This window comes from Thermobia domestica, chromosome 14 (genome assembly GCF_964235325.1).
Source record: "Thermobia domestica chromosome 14, izTheDome1.hap1.1, whole genome shotgun sequence".
In the NCBI taxonomy this organism is placed as follows: Eukaryota; Metazoa; Arthropoda; class Insecta; order Zygentoma; family Lepismatidae; genus Thermobia; species Thermobia domestica.
Genome location: NC_137467.1, coordinates 27386889 through 27407183, shown reverse-complemented (window position 1 = coordinate 27407183; position 20295 = coordinate 27386889). Strand labels below are relative to the sequence as shown.

Here is a 20295-nt window from a genome sequence, read left to right as displayed (position 1 = left end):
ATATGAAAATATCCGCGTTTTTTTCCTTCTGCGAAGCTGTTGCATGTGTTGTTTAACAATGAAAAAAAAAAAAAAAAAACTTTTTGAAAAAAGTGGAAAAAATGTTTTTGTTCATCAATCAGCTGATGATGAAGTGTACACCTTGAGTTTTTCCTTTTTGACCATCTGTGTGATTTCAAGCAATTCGTTTTGCAATTCCGAATTTAAGTTTCATGAATAAAAAAAATAAACGAACACTTGAATTTGTAAAGATTATTACATCGGAAATGGAAATTATACTAAAATAAGATGTTAAAATAGGTAGTTGACATTACATATTCATGTTAACCATTTTTTTTAAAGTCCTTTTAATTCCGCTTCTTTATTTAAAAGAAATAAGTCAAAGATCATAAAAATAAAGCAAGTTGAATTATTGAAATTACTGAAAGTATTCCCTTTATAATTGCTTAAATTTACTTAATAGTACTAAAAGTTTACTTTAAACTGTTTCATGGTTTCAATGACCAAACCCCTCATGAAAATGACGTCACAGAGTCCTACAAACGTGATTGGTTTATTTGTAGGCCTGGAGAGGAGCGGAGGTTTTAACGTCCTTGTTTTTACGTTGCCAGTCTGTAAGCTCGGAAGTATATTTTCTTCCTCATATATGAACGAAATATGTCTGGTTTGACGACTTAGAATACGGGACTTTAATAAGTGCAAATAAGCAAGGCGTTTGAGAAAAGAAAGTGCTAATTTAATACCGCTACTCATTCATAACTCGTGCTTTGAACTCTATATTGAAAGTAACATGGCTTCGAATACTTTCAAGATATTTGAAGACCAAGAGAATATAGGAGCATTTCCTCGAAAATCTAAAAAGGAGGATAATATTGCAAGTGGTAATATTCTTCAACCATCAAAAAGGCCTGTTCTTGGAGTACTAAATTCCAATAATGTTAGAGTGCAGCCTTCAAGAGCAGTCAAGCAAGTTAGTATTCACGTTGTAACGTATTTTTCTCTGTACGGTATTTAGTTTAGTATCAGTTGCTAACAGTGTCGACATTAAATTATGAATTCGTTAAATCATTTTCATATTGAAAGTGTATTTTACCTTATGTAGTATGGTAGATTAGCAAATATTTAAAATCTAGGAATGGGGAAACATGGTCATCTGCGGTACTTGTAACTGTAAAAATCGTACATATTAGATGTTCTAGTAGAAATACCGTGGTCTGAGAGGGATCAATATCTACTTAATGTAAATACAAAATATGTAATAGTTTCACACAAGCACGAATCTTTAGTAGTGAAAAGTTTCTCCATAGTTACATTTAACGGTAGATTTTATGTAAACAAATTTTTCATATATTCTATTGAGTAGGGTTGAATTAATACCGTCGATCGTAAGGATTGGTACGTCATAAATTTCAACTTAAGGCAGTAACTACTTAAATCTGTTAACCCTTTCGGTTGTCTGTAAGACAGATATTTGGTTGCTTTGGTAAAGAATTTCCACGCATTATACAAGAGCTGCAGATTTTCAATAAAATTGTTCCTCTTTCCTATCTAGTACAGATTCTGTTTAGGTCTAAATTCTGTGGGTTAACTGCTGTATCGCCGGACCAGTTTTAGGAAATTTACCGGGTCAATTGGCGAATTTAAGTTTGTGAGGAAGAATGAGTGAAAGTCAGGGGAATAGTAAATGTTAAAGTGGTTGTATTTGCTGATTATTTTTGACGTAAGCGGCACTGGGCTTGTGTATAGCCCGCTCCCCCCAGTTCTTTGTCACCGGAACTGCAAGTCACTACGACTACTACTACTACTATTATTATTATTATTATTATTACTCCGACTACTACACTACTTATAACGAGAACAGAACCCAACCAACCCCTGCGGGGCTTCTAACCCGTTCCTACTAGTACTCGTATTGCTACTAACTACCACTACTACTACTACTACTACTACTACTATTACTACTACCACTGCTACTGTTGCTACAACTACCGCTATTATTACTTATGCTAAAGCCTTCTTACCACAAGATTTACATCCTAAATCTGTATAACATGTGATTCCGATTCATTATGAATTAATATGAATCATTAGAATCACTGATTCGTTAAAAATCACTGGGAGGTGCGGGCTATACTCAATCCCGGCACTGTATATGGAGGCGGATGGACTATTTCGCGGAGAGGTATACTTGTATTATACGGATTCATAGACTGTAAAATGCACATAAAAATATGGGCAAGTTTTTAATTTGCCCATTTCATATCGAGAACAGAACCCAACGAGCCCCTGCGGGACTTCTAACCCTTTCCTACTATTACTTATATTATGGATCCGTATAGTGACACTACACGCCGAATAACGTAATCTAACGTAATGTTATGTAATCCAACCGAATGCAGTAAATTTTCGATTTTCAAATTGGTCCGGCCATACAGCAGTAATGCAAATTCTGTAATTGTACGGTTTAAATTTCCTTCAAATGCAACCGAAATATGAAAGAAATACTATGGTGCTCATTTCGGTTTAAGTTTAGTTGCCCCTCCAGTTTCATATCTACAAAAAAGCAGTAAAAACGTTAAAACGTGCAGTTTTACTATATGGATCCATAGTATAAGTAGTAGTAGAAGAGGAACTGGTTAGAAGAACCGCAGGGGTTCGTTGGGTTCTGTTCTCGACATAAAGTGGGCATGCTGCTGAATCATCGAACCTTCCGCGTCTTGCAAATAGTACCCACTTCCACGTATGTTTTCTCCAATTAAACACAACTTTACTGCCAAACTTAAACATCAAATAAGGACTCTAATAATCATTTCTTACCTCATTTCTCCTGTAAATTTTCCTAACTTATAAAAGATGGAGGGGTAACTCGAAACTTAACCCCTGATTTCTTATGACTGAGTTCGGTATGAAAACTGGAATTTTATCGTTAAAATAGGCCTGTGCATATGGAAAAGTATTATGTAGCATATTAAGTTCCACTGTTGTAGGAACTTTTCAGAATGAAGAAAACTGACAAGTAGAATCATTGGAAGGGGGTATACAAGGGTTAAAATTGGCTACATAGCAAAGGCCACAGTATCATATTAATTCCTACTGGTGGAGTATTCTCTAGGATGTATGACACCTGTATTACCGGTATGTTTGCAAGTATAGTTGAGTGTGAAACTGTTCAATGTCTTTGCGCTTAGTCACTGACGTGCCTGCTCCCTGCGAACGCACGTCGCGCTGACTCGGTGGCCCTCTGTTGCGCTCCTGCTACGGTTGTTAGCATTCTTGATTTTAGCAGCAGCTAGCACAAGTTTTTCTTACATGGTCGTTCATATGACTGGACGGATATTTATATATACATTGGGACAGAAAGAGAGGGCTCTTTTTCCAGGAATTCTGAAAACCCTGTCCACCCCTCTAAACCTTCCGCTAACTAGTCTCCGCGACACGTGGTAGAGATTTATGATCCCCTCTGGCTAAAAACCAATGTTGCCTCAATTTCTTTTTCCTAGTTGATTTTTTTAAAAATTTTTGTTGTTAACTGAGAATAGGAAAGAAAGCTTTCTTCTTATTTTGCCGGACTTTAATTACACAAGTGGATCGGAGGTACGGCAACACTGAGAGCAGTGACAGCTTAAACGCTCGCGAGGACTAACCGAGGGTTGTGGGGGGTGAAAAGAAGCAGTGGTTGGGGAAAGAGCCCTTTAAAGCTGTCCCGATGTATAGGTTATTCGTAAAGGGAAGTTCTCTTAAAGCGAACCTGCGCCTATGAATAAATCTCCTTCATAAGATAGAACGTAATAATTTTCTTGCCACGTCAGTTTTGATACCTCAAGCTGTACGCAATTATTTGGACGTGCGCCAAGGGAGGGTTCGGAACGCCTAGACGTGATTTAAATCGAGACAAATTAGGATTTGAGTATTCTTAATCTGCACCACAGCAGGATTGGCAAACTTTATTTTAAAAAAGGCAAGGTTCTAAAACACAGGTTCCCCTTCCCATGTAGCTGTAATACAGAAGAAAACTTGCCCTGCGGGGCTCTACCCCGCCTTCACTCGCTAACGCTTGCTTGGCAATACTATGTGAATTAACCCTGCGTTAGGCGTGTAAGTTTTGGTTGCGCCATTAGACAGGTGACACCTGTCTTTCACCTATTAAAATGTAACTAAAATAAGATTATCTTTAAATGACGATTCTTTTATTTATTTGATAAACTGTTAATCACAGGTTATATTTTTGGTTGTACACAGCGTTGTACTGAATATAACACTTTTGTTTTGACTATTAGGCTGATTCCAAGCATGTTACACAAATGTCCTCCACTCGTCCATCTCTTACATATCAAGCACCTCTGCCTTTTAGTTTCGGCTCTACCTCTTCCTTAAGTATGTCAACATCCTCTGGAGCATGATGGCTTCTTAACATTGACAATTTCTTCTTTAACATCAGGTAACAGTCGCAGTCGCCCCTCTTCCTAATTTCAGGTGTAATTTGGGGATTACGGCATATTCGTTGTATCTGAGATTTAATCATTTCCCAGCCAATATCCTTAATAAAATAAAATAAAAAAAAAAAAATGAGGTGAATTGGTATTGAATTTCAGGATACAAAGTGCATTAATATCACATTTTTAGATCAAAATACTACATCATGGGCCATCTTGTTCCGACTCAATGTTGTGGTCACTTGCCCTTACGTGATAAATTTCATAATCACTTTCATCAGAACACACCTCCAACTCTTCTTCCTCTTCAAGCCACTGCAGAACGACATTCTTATATTTTGTAATCTGTCTTCCGGCGTCTTGACATTTTACTTGTTACGTATATAGGTGCGTGATTGACAATTGTCACCCAAACACGCTGCTGCAGAGAATTTCTTACAAACTGTACACGGTAAACAGAAATGTACTACTGCCGCCATAAAAAAATCAACTAACGTTCAGCTACTGAAAGGCGCGACTCCGAATACCAACGCACAGTGTTACAAATTTGAGATAAAAATCACTGGGTGACACTTGTCACCCACGCGCCTAATCTAGGGTTAAGTATAGAAAGGGACCAACGTAGCTACTAACCTATATAGGGGACCTGTGTTCTAGATTCTTCCCCCTTTTGCGACAACGGGGTTATGAAGTACGGAGTCTGCAGCTTAAGAACGGCTGCCAGATCTTATTTTTTTTTCGCGAGAGTTAAGTTTTCCGGCACGTTTTAAGTTTTTTCCCCATGAAGTTTCCTTCTGGTTTTTAAATTTTAAATACATAGGATCAAACTTCGCACCAATTACAACTCAATCCAGCAGTGAGTGTTAATGATTTAGAAAATAAGACAGGTTGTTTTTAGCTCCTATCTAGCTGGCATCCCAACCTTATGATTGAGAATAATATAGTTTCAACATCGTCTCGATCATATCTGTTTCGATCGATATTTATATACTGATGTAAAAGACAGCTCTAGACCTTTCCACTGTACATAAAAGTATGGAGAATAATTAACACGGGAACTCAAGACTTTCTCAGCTGCGCTGCGTCCCCGCTTCGAAAGACAGCTGGTTTCCGTTATCAGCTATTAAATATCAACAGTTAGACCTTTGTCTAAAGGTAGAGGTAACACTGAATTTGTTTCTGCAAGATAGAAGCAGTGTGAACGCTTTTATTTATTACTGCTTGGCAGGGTTGGCTGGTTTAAACCCGCTTGTTTTATATATATATATATATATATATATATATATATAAACAAAAAAGCGTTAAATCGTGTGAACTTCATGGCGACGTCTCCATATATGAAACGCATTACGCTTATGTACTTTTCACCTTTTAATCAAGGGGTCCCGTGTTCAATTCTCGGTCGAACGACAACCCATCTTACAAGTGTAAACTAAGTAGCGATTCGAGGTGTATTTTATAAGGATGTTAAGCCTAAACGTACGGAACGAAACCAAATTATATATTTCGACTTGCCTGAATGTCTGTTTTATAAAGAAGCCAACGTTGCTTAAATATATTGATAGAAATTGGCAACATTTATCAACTGCCTACGCAGCTTCCAACATCAGCTTGGATTTCTGTTTTAATTTTATTGAATATCTACATACCAAATTTGTAATTTAATACCACAGATTTAGCGTAGTGATTATGATGCGTTAACCTTAAAATTTTATATACAAATACATTTAAAGTAATAACAGGATTTTCCCAATGGCTAAGGCGGGAGTTCCCGATTAATATTAATATATAAGAAACTGGTTTTTTGGCTTTTTCAATAAAAACCACGATTTTTGCCAATCCTGCTGCTTGGCCACTGCTTGTGTGGAAGTCTTCAATTATTTGTAATGGGTAGTTTTTAATGTGGGAGGGTGCAGTGAAAAGGAGCAGAAAGGAACTTCGAAGTAATGAGTCATGGTGTACGTGGTTTAGTGCTTTATAAGCAAGGAGATGGAGATGTCAGGCAGTAAAATGTGCAAATCAGGGGGAGGGGGTTCTGGGAGTCGCTATTTCATTTCAGTTCAATTTGAAGATGATATAATGAAAAAAGAAATCATTAATTACGTATTCACAAAGTTTCATACAGCACTAGGCCAATTAGCTGAAGCTGCAACATAAAGGCAAGAAGAAAACAAAAAAGGTTCAACTCTCAATATACAAGGCTCTCAACTGAGTTCTAAAAGTTGAGATAAAAATGTTGCATCTTGTTGAAAAGTTTCATGTGTGCTTATTTTACTCTGAAATATAGCATATTAATGTAACTTCCATAACTATAACGCTTGCACGAACCAAACAAGTTTGTCCTCTCTCCTACGTAAGGCACCAGTGCTGCAAAAGCCCGATAAGAAAAAAAAAAAAAAAAGTATAATCTTTCGTTGTCACCCCCAGAAGTCTGTCCGTGCACCTCCCCAGTCCATATTACTATATAGGATTCCTTTATTGATAGACATTATTACATAAGTATCCATCGTTAATATAAGTTTAGCGATGGCAACAATGTATCTCCTAGACACCAAACACGTGCCGTTTATGGCTTCTTTGGAGTATTATTTATGAATGCGGTTAGAGTAAATTTTCTGCTTGAGTACAAAGACAGTTGGAGACCAGTAAAACATCTCGACTATACAATTGAATCAGTTGGTAGCGTGACTGCCTTTTGAATTGCCACTTTATTAAAAATGACTTCACTTTGAACAAAGCCTAACAGTTAGCACAACAGTATTACAGTTCCAAACTAATTGACAGTTATATCTATAAAAATTAAATTCGGTCTTTGTTTAGCGAGGGGGGGGGGGGGTCAGGTTTTCCACCTATTTTGCGATATTCTACTCAGATTCGGTCGTTTTGTGGTTCCATAAGTTAAATTAGGTTACCAATATTTAATTTACGTAGTATTGCCGGGCGATCGTTAGAAATTGAAGGTGGGTTAGTCCCGCAGGGCGCGTTTCCAGTCTTCGTTACGAATGGTTCTTTCTTTTCGCACACATGTTACTAAAGTTCGATAATCTAAAACATTAAAATTTTCATCACACTTGACTCAAACCTCAATTGCCAGTTCCCCCCTTCCTATATTTAAACTGTTACCTTCTTATTTTATTTTGCTGGTGCTTTTTGTTTCCCTTTACGTAAGAACTTTGGTGTGCCAAGGGGGTTGGATGATTATCACCCCCCCCCCCCTTGGGGCACACATTTCTTCCACATCACTCTTGTTGTGCCTGGAGCTTAGGTAGGACCTTCTATGTATCTTAATCTACGAAACTGAAGTCAATCTTTCAGAAATCGTCTTGTAAACAAAATTAGATCTGTGGTGAAAAAGAATGACACACGAATGTCATTTCATACTTTTCGGGGGGGGGGAATGTCACGGTGGCTCTGGTAGAGCGCTTACCTCTGGTGCGTCGGGTCCCTGGCTCGATTTCTGGTCAAGTTTGAGGTGGCCAACATCGTATCCGTGGTTTCTCTGGTACTCCAGTTTCCTCCCACTTTTTCATTCCACCAGTTCTTCCATTCGGCTTAAGTCTCCCTTAGCGTAAAGGGCGTAACTTAAACTGAAATTCCGTTTAATTTTCACACCCTTTTCATGGTATTATAACCCAACTGTAGCTGCCATCAATTGGTAATTTTCAGGGTTTCCTTTCTCCCTATGTATGCGTTGGTGTGTGAGAAACATTACCACCATTTCTCAGTAATTCACCCCATCTCCTGCGAAACCGTGGCAACATTGCACTGGTTTCTCATAGTACTCTAAAGATGAAATGAACTATAGTGTGAACTAATGAAGTGTGTATTTTCAGTATTTTCTGACATAATTTATATATATAGTGACAATGCCAGTCGTCTCATCACAATATCCTTCACCTCGGTGCATAACTGTAGAACGTTACACTAAACTAACACTGTAAAGTGCGAATGAGGATCAGAACTTCGTGTCATGCAAATATCAACTAAGGGACATTGACATACCTTTCTATACCACCACATACATGACCCGCCTACCTAAGCCTCTTAGACTTGACAACCCTAACAATGTTGGGTAAACCGTATAAATTGTGTGGTTCCTCGTTATGAAGTTTCCCCCATTCCCGTTCCTCTTGGTCCGAATATTCGTCTAGGATCTTGTTCTCAAATACTTTGTCTATTTTCTTCCCTCAGAGTAAGCGACCATATTTCACAACCATACAGAACAGGCGTGATTATCGTTTTGTATATTTTAAGCTTCAAAAACTTGTAATATAATTTTTTTTTTTTTTCCCTAATTGTCAGTCACGCAATGGAGATGCCATGTACGAAAAATAAATTTGTTTGTAAATTTATTCAGTGCATAATTAAAACGTCATGTAGGAAGAAGGAAAATACATGTGCTTAATGTGGGTAGTTCGGGTGGCTATAAGGGGAGTTGGGAGGCCACCAAATAATAATAATAAAAATTACGCTCCGCTTTGTTTTAATACTGTACTTGCATTAATATTCATTGCCTAAGCTACTGTACTTTTGATTTCACTGAGTTTTGAACCTACAGTTGCAATCCTGTTATACTTTCCTGTGTCGAAGTCCTGGAAAATTGGTGATTTGGTCTTGAAATGTCCTGGATTTTTTTTTTTGGGGGGGGGAGAGTGAAAACTGTGGGTATTAAATGGAATTTTCTAGCCTGGCTCCTTTCTAAATTTTCAAATATTCATAGTCTTAGGTATTCATTAAAATTCAGTTAAGGGGAGGGGTGAATTACAGGTTAGAAAAGTTTCAACAAGAGCTTAAAAATCCTGCGAATTGTACCAAATGAAAGGTAGAAAATGCCGAAAGCTCGGACATCTAACTCCTGATCTTGAGTTAGCTTCTACGACTGTTCCGGGTTCCATTTTAGGGGGAGATACTAGGTCGAATAAGTGTAAAAACATTTTTCACGCAAGCCATCCTGAGAAAGGTTTTCAGAAGTTTCCCTCAAGCATACGAGGCAAATACTGGAATGATGTAGTGGTTTTCAAAGCTAAACAAACTTTTTATCAGCAGTAAAACTGTCATATGGTTGTTAGCGGCCACATGCCGTTTGTCAACCAGTTGGATGTTGCCGGTATTACAAAAGCTTAGCCGCTCTCCCTGTCGCTAGTGTAAACAGTAGTTTCGAACTATTCTGAGTGTTGCAAACCAATAAGCAGACACGTAAAACAAGAATAACCATTTAAAATGGGAATAAAATATGCACAGGTCATTCAACAAGTAATTATCTCCTATTAATATATGACAGCTTTTACGTCTGTGCAGTTTCAGGCTCTGTGCATTTTCGGTAATGCTTGCTATTCCTTTACGCAGTGCTCGAAGTGGAAGATCTAAAGTATACCCCGCATACTCCCTCTCTGTTTCGAGCATTGTCTTTACGTCATTTATGGAAATAACATTATGCAAAGGCTTGGATCGGGATTAGAGAAGATTTGCTCTATTCGATAACATTTACGTACTTCCTGACATAATTAACATAAAAGTAATTTAAGCTGAACAAAGTAGAATAAAATAGCTTTTTACATATGATGTGGGCTGATTGCAAAGCCTAACTACCAAAATATAAGTTCTTCAATCACGCTGTAAAAGCTACAGATGCCAGACGGAACAAATGCTGTACGACGCTACTATGATAACCGTAATGGGGTTAGCCATACTGAGAGCTTTATACAGTTCTGCCTGAGTTGGAGTGGCAACGTCGGAATCTAGTTACAATGAAGAATTTATGGTAGGGACAAGTAAAGATCCTGACCTTTGAGGAAAAAATTGGTTATACATCGAATTCCTAATCTTGAGTTTGCTTCTACGGCTATTCTGGGTTCCATTTTAGGTGGAGATCCTAGGTCGAAAAAGTGTAAAAGCATTTTTCACGCAAGCCATCCTGAGAAAGGCTTTCAGGAGTTTCCCTCATTCATACCAGGCAAATACTGGAATGATACGTAACACAATTTTCCCAGGCTGCTTCCTTCTCATTTTTCTTCCTCTCCAATTCTATGGATAGTGTGATCGCCAAGGGACATCGATCCTTATGATAGGTTAACATGGCCATAAATGCCGAATGCTCAGTAACTCCTAAACTAGCTTCTATAATGCACGCACTATTAGTGAAAAGTCCTTGTTCGAGCAATATAAACCTTGATTTTCTTAATTTATGAAATGAGTGTTACTAATCAAATTTATAATTTTCTTTCTTTCCAGGGTCTTGCAAATAACACTTCTGGTGCCCTCGAAGGAGAAAATGCGTTCGTTAAACCCAAACAATACATACAGAACGCTCAGCGACAACCACTTCGAGAAGTGCAGCATTTCACGGAAAAAGTTAAACAATCGGATGAAAATGTTGCAAAGAAGGTTGCCCAAATATCCGAAAAGTTTCATTCAGTTAAAGTTGAACAGAAGAGTGCTGCGGACAAGATTAGTGTATGCAATGCGCAAGAAAAGTTCGTTTTAGACCGTAAGCCTTCCTCTGTGGCGGAAAGCTTGCAACATACAAAGGAAAACCTTCAGAGTTCAAGATCAGACACTTTCTCGAGTTTCTTGTCTCGAGATAAGATTTCGTGTTCATCGAGGGCAACTTTAAATTCTGAACTTCCGACTATTGACGTGGCATCTGTACAGGAAGAAGTTCACGACTTGCCCGAAAGTATTGTTAACCTTCCTCCGAAACCTCGAGAGGAGTGCATTGTTGTGCCAGCTTCACCGGAAGTAGTTGAATTGGATACGTCTCATGAAACTGCTGAGCCTTCACCTATGACCTTGGACACTTCCTTAGAACAAGCTAAGGAAAAAAAGCGTGCTAGTGATAATTTATTTTTTGTGGAGGAATACCAAGAGGATATCTATCTATATTTGCGTGAAGCAGAGGTATGCATTCTTTACTGATAGTACTAATTTGTTATTGAGTGTAAATCTGATTTTACCAATGCGCAAAATTATCATTGGATGCTACTCATTTTAGCAATGGAACTTAAGTAAACTTATGTTAATCCGGTGGTCATATAATTTATCAGGTATGAGTTTCTAATACAGGCAATAATATTGTAGAATTTATCATACATTACAGGGTTCTCGCCAGGGTTGGCTGGTTTAAACCTTGGTTCAAACTCTGTCCTATCGGTCATGAAAGTTATGAAAAAGTAACGAAATCAAAACGGCCATGAGTCAAGAAATTTAGCTTTTGGGTTAAGATTTTTATTTGTACAAACATAAGTATAGACTGGAAAATTTTGTTCTATAAAACGTCAAAATTCACACCAAAAATATCTATGGTCGGATTTAGAAGCTACCAAATCGCAAGCAAAGCACGTCTCTATCGCATTCATCAAAATTCGGCCCAATTTGCACCCAAATTTGCTCTTGAAAATGTTAATAAATTTTATGTTTGGGAAAGAAAAGGTCACGAAAAAGTCACGGGATTTCATCTTGGAATTTTAGTGGACACGCTGCTGGTTGAAGCAAAAAATCGGCGCAAAATTTCCAGTCGCCATTGGAGAGTAGAAATTTAGATCTGACTACCAGTGTTCGGTCGGTAGAAATTGTTTCTGCCTAAACTTACAGGGCTGCGCCGTTTGTTTCGCACGAAAATAGTTGTCCGTGAGAAAATACGGAATGTGAGATTTTCACAACTGAGAATGAAAGTGAATTACTTCACCTTGTAATTCGCATCTTTTCCCACCCTCAATCGAAATGATTTCTCCTGGCACGTCAACGCGAGTTTCCCCCGTTATTTGAAGCTAGAACAGCTGGAGGTACAGCCCAGTGCCTAGATCAACCAATCATGTCACGATGTCAGAAATAAATAACAAAATAATCAAATACATAAAATATTTAAAAAAAAAAAAAAAAAAAAAAAAATAGGTATTTGCACAAGTTATTACTGCAGTCATCAACTGGTTGTACTTCAGGGCAGAGATTCTCAAACTAAGTCTTATGGTAAGATTTTTAACATGTATATGAATTGTCCATTTCAAAATTGATTATCCTCAATCTAATTGCCTAGTTTTGAAATTTTATGCCCTGATGTAATGTTTGTCAAACCAAAGGCCGTGAGGGGGACCTCATTTGTACGTCGGATACTGGCAACCATTTTTGGATTGGAGACTTTAAAATTTTACGCCCTGCTTTAAATCGTGTGTACTGCTTTGTGATGTTTCCACATATCAAACCATGTGCACTAGGTTTCTCCTTTTCACCTTTTTAATCAAGGCGGCCGATGCTCAATTCACGGTCAAAGCACAACCCTTCTTTCAAGTGTAAACAAAGTAGCGGTTCGGATGGCACTTGAAGCGAGTCTTCTTTTTTAACCTTGGTATTACATAAGGATGTTAAGCCTAAACATACGAAACAAAACGAAACCAAATTGTATATTTCTGCTTGCCTGAATGCCTGTTCTATAAAAAAGCCAGTTGCTTAAATATATTGATAGAAATTGGCAAAATTTATCGCCTGCCTACGTAGCTTCCAACATTAGCTTGGATTTGACTTTGTTTTAATTTTATTGAATATCTACATTCTAAATTTGTAATTTAATACGTCAGTTTTAGTGTACTGATTGATACGTTGACCGTAGAATTTTTACATGCAAAGCAATAACGAGATTTAAAGAAATGACAGGATTTTCCCGGTGGCTAAAGCGGGAGTTTTCAGATTTAAATTTAGTGACCGGACCACCCAACTTTATAATGAAATGGGACAGTCCTGATTTCCGAATAAGCGAATATACTATTGGTGTTGAAGTAGGTGGAACTTCCATTCTACTCTTCCAAGCCTAAAAGGACTATTTCTTTCGGGTGTAAGCCGATAAGCGGTTTGGATTCAGCATTAAGCTTGTGAACCCTTCCAGCATAACCCCGTTGTTGCATAATACCAAGGCGAAACTTATTTCTGTCCGTATGTAATATAAATACATAGAGCAAATAAAAAAAAATACTTTTTTTTTTTTTTTAATGGTTTTTGCCAACTCTGGTTCTCACCGACCTGGAATACTTGGAAAAATAGGAAATTCAGTTTACTCGTAAAGACCTGAAGAAGAAAAAATCGGGTATTAATTTCAAGTTCGGATATTTGTCCGAGCTCTTGTCTTACCTGGATATCTTACAAAAGTTTGTTTTGCAGAACTACATGCATAGTAAATGAGGAACCCTCTGATCGGGATAAAAAGTTCCTTTTTTTTCATATATAGACCTGGAGCATGATGACACTGAAAATGCTTGAATTATACTGGAATTTGATTTTGATACTGGAAATACTGAAAATATACTGGAATTTTGATCCACATACTGGAAAAATCATGAAACTGGTAATTTGTCAACGTTACTTTTTGTAATTGCTTTAATAGTCTTAGAAATCATTTTGTATTCGAGATTGTAAATTTTTCCAAAGCATGAGTTGCATATATTTTTTAATTAGTTAAAGCAATTGGTGGAGAGCTGTGAGGGGTTTTGGGAGCACTTGGAATGACCTGAGTGTTTATCATTAATCCTATACTTTGAAATGTCTTCTAAGACTAGAAGGGGTGCTTTAATTTTTTCCCAAGAAACTGCAACATTTGAGATTAATTTTTGAAGATATGCTGAGCTAGATTTTTTCATTTCAATTCAAATATACATCCCAAGGGAGTGGGAAAGGGGTTCAAATGTCATAAACCTCTTCTTCCCGTGCTAAGAAAACAGGTATTTCAGCTAAGTAATGAAGAAAAATTAAATGCATATCAATTGTTTACTAGGAACATCTTATTACAAAAATCTTTATATTGTGCTATTATCCTTGTCATACTGAGTGCAGATAACTTGAAATCGAATATTTATATTCATATAAAATTCATACTGATATGGAAGTTTATTTTTAATATTAAAAATTTTAAAGCTAGGTGCTGATATTCAATTCATAATTATAGTTATGATGAAAGGAGTACAAAAAAATTGTTCAATTTATAAACAATACTTTAAAAGAGCTCGAGACTCGATGTATAGCGCAATGTAGTTAATGTAGTTTGCAAAGTGGTAACATTCTAAACTACATATTTGACTTGTTTACTGATTAAGATGCTGTAAAAAGAAAAATTAGCATACCTTAGCTTCCTTTCGTCCAATCATTGAATAGAGTATTTTAAGTTGTGAAGACGTAGAAATGTGGAATGACTTGGCGGCTATGTTAAAATAGATTTAATATGAGCCTCTTTGTATATATTCTTGATGTTACCTCCGTATTAAATTTCCTTCTACGCAAAACTGAATTACTGATCTCTCCTCGTAAAATCTATTTTTGAGGTTTAATTTGAGCGCGGAGTTTCAATGACGTGCATTCACGTTTAGAAGTAGATAGGAAAGTTTTGAGGCCCGGGGCGTTCTAATTCATAAAGGCTTTCTACTTCAAGTGGATGCCTTCACCATATTGAACTTCAATTCTATCACTCGTGTTTCTATTGATGTTACATTGACTGGCGCTTGAGGTTATTGGTCAGTAGTACAGGTATAAATGCTCCGAGATAGCGAAGGGTGGAGCCTCTGCTCCTCCTACGTAGTGTATTCATGGGATATTAAATTGAAATTTTTAATTTGCAAGCTTTAGTTTCACTAATTTTAATCGAGATTTTTTTAACGTAAAAATGAAGTATCTGTTAAGAGCCTGTAAAAATACAAAATTTACCATTTTTCTTTTGCTTGTTTTTCGTGAGTGGAAGGAGATAATTAAATTCAACTTACCACAATCATAATATTTTTCTTCTACAACAAAATATGAACCTGAAGAATTTTCAGTGTTGCCAGAATAAAATTTCCCTTAATCTAAATTAAGGCAGCGACTAGAGGAACGAACTCAACTGAATTTGATTACGTATGTTGTCTTGAAATACTGTGAACTATTTTTAAATAGTAATTGTCTTTTAGCTTGTAATAAAGAAAATAGTTTTAACATAGTTACTAAAATTAATGTTCTTTTAAAAAGTAGTTCACAGAATACCAAAACATGATACGTAATGAAGTGCAGTTCAGTTCGTTCTAGTCGCTGCCTTAACTTAGATTTTGGGGAAAATGTTATTCTGGCAACACTAATTTCTGTGGATGGCAACACTGAAAATTCTTTAGGTTCAGATTTTCTATTGTAGAATAGTCTGATTGTGGTAAGTTGAATTTCATTATCTCCTTTCACTTACAATAGAAAAACAGAAGAAAAATGGTAAATTTTGTATTACTTTTAGTATGTCAAGCTCTTGAATTCTAGATGTAATGGGCTCTTGAACGTAAGTTACTTGGGCTTTCTATAATTTAGGAAATTCTATAGAAGAATCTAGTCCTAGGGCGAATTTGTCCATATAAAAGTAAAATTCCTCGCTCTGTATGTTGCAAGGAACCTTTAATTTTATTAATTTGAATTATTTTGAAACAGAATGACTTTATTCTAATATTGAGCATTCAAATCAGACCGAGAATACATAGAACAAATGATAATCTTAGGAATCCTAAGAGGGGAAAGGGGTCTCGAACCAACAAGGTAGTTTTCGTTAAATTTCAAGTGTTATCAGCAACTCGTTCTTTCTTTATTTGTTTGTTGCGATTACTTGAACAATTTGCCAGTGATACCAAAAATTAGTTAATAAGTAGCTTAGAAAGGAGGGTAGAGCCTGTCTATTCCATTTGTGCCCTCGGAAACTATGCGAACTATACTTCGGCCCAACCCCCGCCGCCCTTCTGACGGATGAAACCCTCAGTTTGCTTAGGGAAAAGAAGTGAATGACCTCAGCTGTGTTGCCAATTTGTCATTCAGTCGCTTGATCTTGATGAGTTAAGATCATAGGCTACTTAGTGGCTAATAAGACATACTACAGCGAAGCCCGTGAAAAATTCAGTGGCAACGCTTCCGCATCTAACAATTGAAAGATATCGGTCGCAGCAACTTATCCCTCTTTCGAGGGAGCTACAGGAAAATATACATCGACAATAGCGCCAGAAGGGGAACAGTTGGAATAGAAAGGCTCTAGTAGGGTCGGAGCTCCATTCCCATTTTCTTGGGTCTACTTTTTTAGTTAACAAAAATTAGTCACTTCCTATATAGAACTAAATAAATTTTGTGCGTTGTGATAGTACATGTACACTTATGAGCTAAGAAAATCTAACTCCTTTACGTGCGGGTTCAAAGACTTTTCCCGTTTGGGATGACCTGTAACCTAAAAGAACTTTGCATTCCTAGGGTTAATCATTATAAGCGAAATTTGAGGATGTATGATCACCAAACTTAATCGTGGTCACACTTAATGCCTAGTGTGTGTGAATTTGTTGTTTTAAGAAGATTCAATCATTAATTCTGAAAACTTGTATCTTTCTCTATCTTGACTTTAATGAAAAGTTTCCTCTGCAGCTTAAAATTTTTAGCCAATCTAAAATTGTTGGTAGTATTTGCAATGTATGTATGCACTTTTGTTTCTATGAACAAAAAACCTCTTATTTCTTAGACGAGACATCGGCCAAAACCAGGATATATGAAGAAGCAACCAGATATAAGTTATTCTATGCGTTCAATCCTTGTGGATTGGCTGGTGGAAGTCACCGAGGAGTACAAACTCCAAGCAGAAACTCTCTATCTAGCAGTTTCCTATATTGATCGCTTCTTGAGCCAAATGTCTGTTGTAAGAGGGAAATTACAGCTTGTGGGTACGGCTGCAATGTTTATTGCATCGTAAGTATGTACTTAAAGTATTGTAAGTTAATTGGTTCGATTTCATACAATACTTCACTAATTAAATACTAGGTACCTCTTTTTCCCTTTTGTATTTTTTGTATATTGGTTACTTTGAATTTTGAATGTTGTGAATTTTAACTGAATACAACCAGTTGACGCACGGAGAATATTTTGAAGTCAGTCGAACCTAATATTTTATCTAATTGTGAGTAGCTCAACCTGAGTAACACGGACATTTGAGTAAATTTCTTCTAGCATACATGAGTAGGAAATAATGTACATGTTAAGATGTAGAATTAGAGTAACAATCTAGGACGTTCATGGTCATTAGCTTCGATATTTCATTCTGCAGAATGTTTTCCTTCCCTGTAGAACGCTTTGAATAGTTTGCGAGTATAATACTATGAGCTTATACTATGTAGTGACAGTGGGGCTGTTCTCAGTATTCACACCCAACCAACAATGTGGTGAGTTTATTCATTTCTGGCTCAAATGCAGTTTTTCACGGCTAGATTGCAGAATATAAAGTTCGGAACGCTTAAGGAAACTATTCTCAATTGTTCTTTCACGCGACCCTATTGAGAAACCAGTGCCTTCTGACTGGGCAAGTCAGCTTGTCTGATCATGTATGGAGTTTGTGATCTTGGTAGATCCACTGGTTACGTTAGTGGTTTTCTGCTAGATTAAAACTGACATTTCAAGCTCTTCAACCCAATGGAAATAACTTTAGTATTTCACATAGCTGGAAATGCCCATTCAGACTTAGACCTATTTTAGTATTAGTTTTGTTATTGGTATTTTGTTGTAACTATTTCCTAACCTAATATTAGGAACTACTTTTATTAGTTTAAGTATACTATTAGTAAATAGTACGAATAGATACATTGATCTGAATATACTGAACAAGTTTCTCAAACTTAAAGGAGAACCACTTCTATTAGTCAATGTTCACTAGACCACCTACTTTTGTTCCTTTCGAAAGTTTATTTTTGAACATACAGTAGTATACTTACAATTTTAAAATAGTATTAAGGCTGATATTTAGTATCTCCCTCAATCTTGCACATATAAGATTTACAGTGTTACTTACTTTACAAAATATAGCTGAGCTAGGAACAGCTAGCATGAAACAAGTTGGAGATACTAAATGCCATCCTTAATTAAAAATTAGTTTGTTTGTTTTAAAACCTTTGTCAGGAAAGTTCCAAAACACAAATAAAGTTGCACTTGCCAAGTAATGCAACTCCTATCATAGTAGTCCTTGGCTATCTATATGCAATTGCCAATGTTTCTGGAAGCCATGGAAGCAAGCAGGGGAAATAAATTGCGATACTTGAAAGCTCATTTGTCACAGCCCGTTGGATGTCTGAGATACCTTGAAGCTTTCCTTTCTCTTTTCACTCACGGAAGCAAAGAATCAAAAGGTGAGAGGTTGGGCGAATATGGCGGATATGGGATGGTAATAACAATGTCTTGCCAGATACTCGTTAACAGATAAAGCAGTATGGGGTCTTGCGTTGTCATGCAGTAAGAACAATCCTGAGAATGCGATAAATCAGAGCGGCGACGTTGAATTGCTTGTTGCAAACGTTTCAAGACTTTCATGTAGTTTGGTTCACTGACCTACAGGGATACTCATGGCGAATCAATCCTTTATCAAAGAATGCGATCAACATTGTTCTCGAAGGTTGTTGTTACTTTTTTCGCGGCAGGTGATCCACGACTTCACCATTCAGCACTTTGACGCTTCGTGTTAGGGTCATACTGGTAGCACCAACTTTCATCCCCTGCAATAATCTTTGACCCAAATGTGGATCACGTCTGGCTGTATCCAATAATTCATCAGATATTCTTGGTCTTTTCTCTTCCTGTTCGTCTGTTAGTGAGGGACGATTTTTGCATTAAGTTTGTTTCCCTAAATCTTCACGTGAAATCTTGACACGAATCACGATTCAAATTCTGATATTGTACGCCAGTTACACGACAGTCGTCTTGCAATAACTGCCTTACACGCTCCACATTTGCATCTGTATGTGTTGTAGGTGGGCGACCAGATCTGGGATAGTCTTGCGCTGAATCTCTGCCTTCATGAAACCTTTTATGCCACTCGAAATCACGGCTTATTGAAAGTGCCTTACCTGCATATAATTGCTTAAGAATGTCCTAAGTTTCAGTAGGGGCTTTCCCGAGCTTAACGCAGAACTTACTCCATTGTCACCTTACCTAATGACAACCTGAACAGTTGCTAAGCTACCTAGTGAGTGCAGAGAAACATGGCCAAGGCCATGTCAAGAACACATACCAGGTAACAAAAAATTTGTTCTTTTTTAGTATTGCAAACTGTCTTGGAACTTTTCTGACAAAGGTTGTATTAATAGAAAAATACATAATTTAGTAATTTAATATTTTAGTACATTTATATAAGGTATTAAAACTTAAATTGTAGAATCTATTTTGTGTATGTACCGGTTTGGTACTCATTGTGCTGTACAAGGATAGACCTCGAGGTAGATGCAAAGGCTCGGGATAAACGGGCTTTTTGGGGAAGGGGTTCTACTGATGTTTTGCGTGTTTTTTAACATTTGGACTTCAATAAAGGAATAATAGTACATTCATTTTTTCCCATTAACACGAAAAAGCCTTTACTGCATTCTGAAGAGGGGCAAAATGTTCAATAGTCAAGAATAGGATAATTCGATAGAAAAGGGCAAATTGGTGGGAACAATTTTTCTGGTTTCAAACAAATTTAGCTATTACTCTAGATTTCAGCGTTATAGACCTTGTTTCAAGCCTTGTTACTCTAAAATGGCTGTCAACTATTCCATACATTATACCTCGTTTTAATCGTCGAAATATTTGCTTGGCTCTGTGGTAGAGCGTTCACCTCTGGTGCATGGGGTCCCGGCTCAAACCCTGCTTCCGCCAAGTGAACTTTGTGGTGGACAAACACCGTGTGCGTGGGTTTCCTCGGGGTTCTCCCGTTTCCTTTCACTTTCTTCATTCCACCATTTCATTCATCTATCAGTCTCTTTTAGCCTAGCCGGCATAAGCGTGGGACGTAAAACTCAATTTCATTTCGAAATATTTGCTACAAATTAATGTATATTTAAGAGCTTTACGTGTAACTAGGAAAAGTTGAGTAAAAATGTACTCG

At 37.0% G+C, this 20295-nt stretch overlaps 1 protein-coding gene across 1 annotated transcript in view; it reads left to right on the top strand.

Moving 5' to 3' along the window:
• Positions 1–558: 558 nt before the first annotated feature.
• LOC145669583 (G2/mitotic-specific cyclin-A-like) overlaps positions 559–20295 on the top strand; it is a 33363-nt gene continuing 13626 nt past the window's right edge. Inside the window, exons 1-3 of the mRNA XM_081737798.1 lie at positions 559–970; positions 10665–11330; positions 16915–17138. Of these exons, the coding sequence (XP_081593924.1) occupies positions 791–970; positions 10665–11330; positions 16915–17138 (1070 nt within the window). The 5' untranslated portion in view covers positions 559–790. The remainder of the gene's footprint in view (positions 971–10664; positions 11331–16914; positions 17139–20295) is intronic.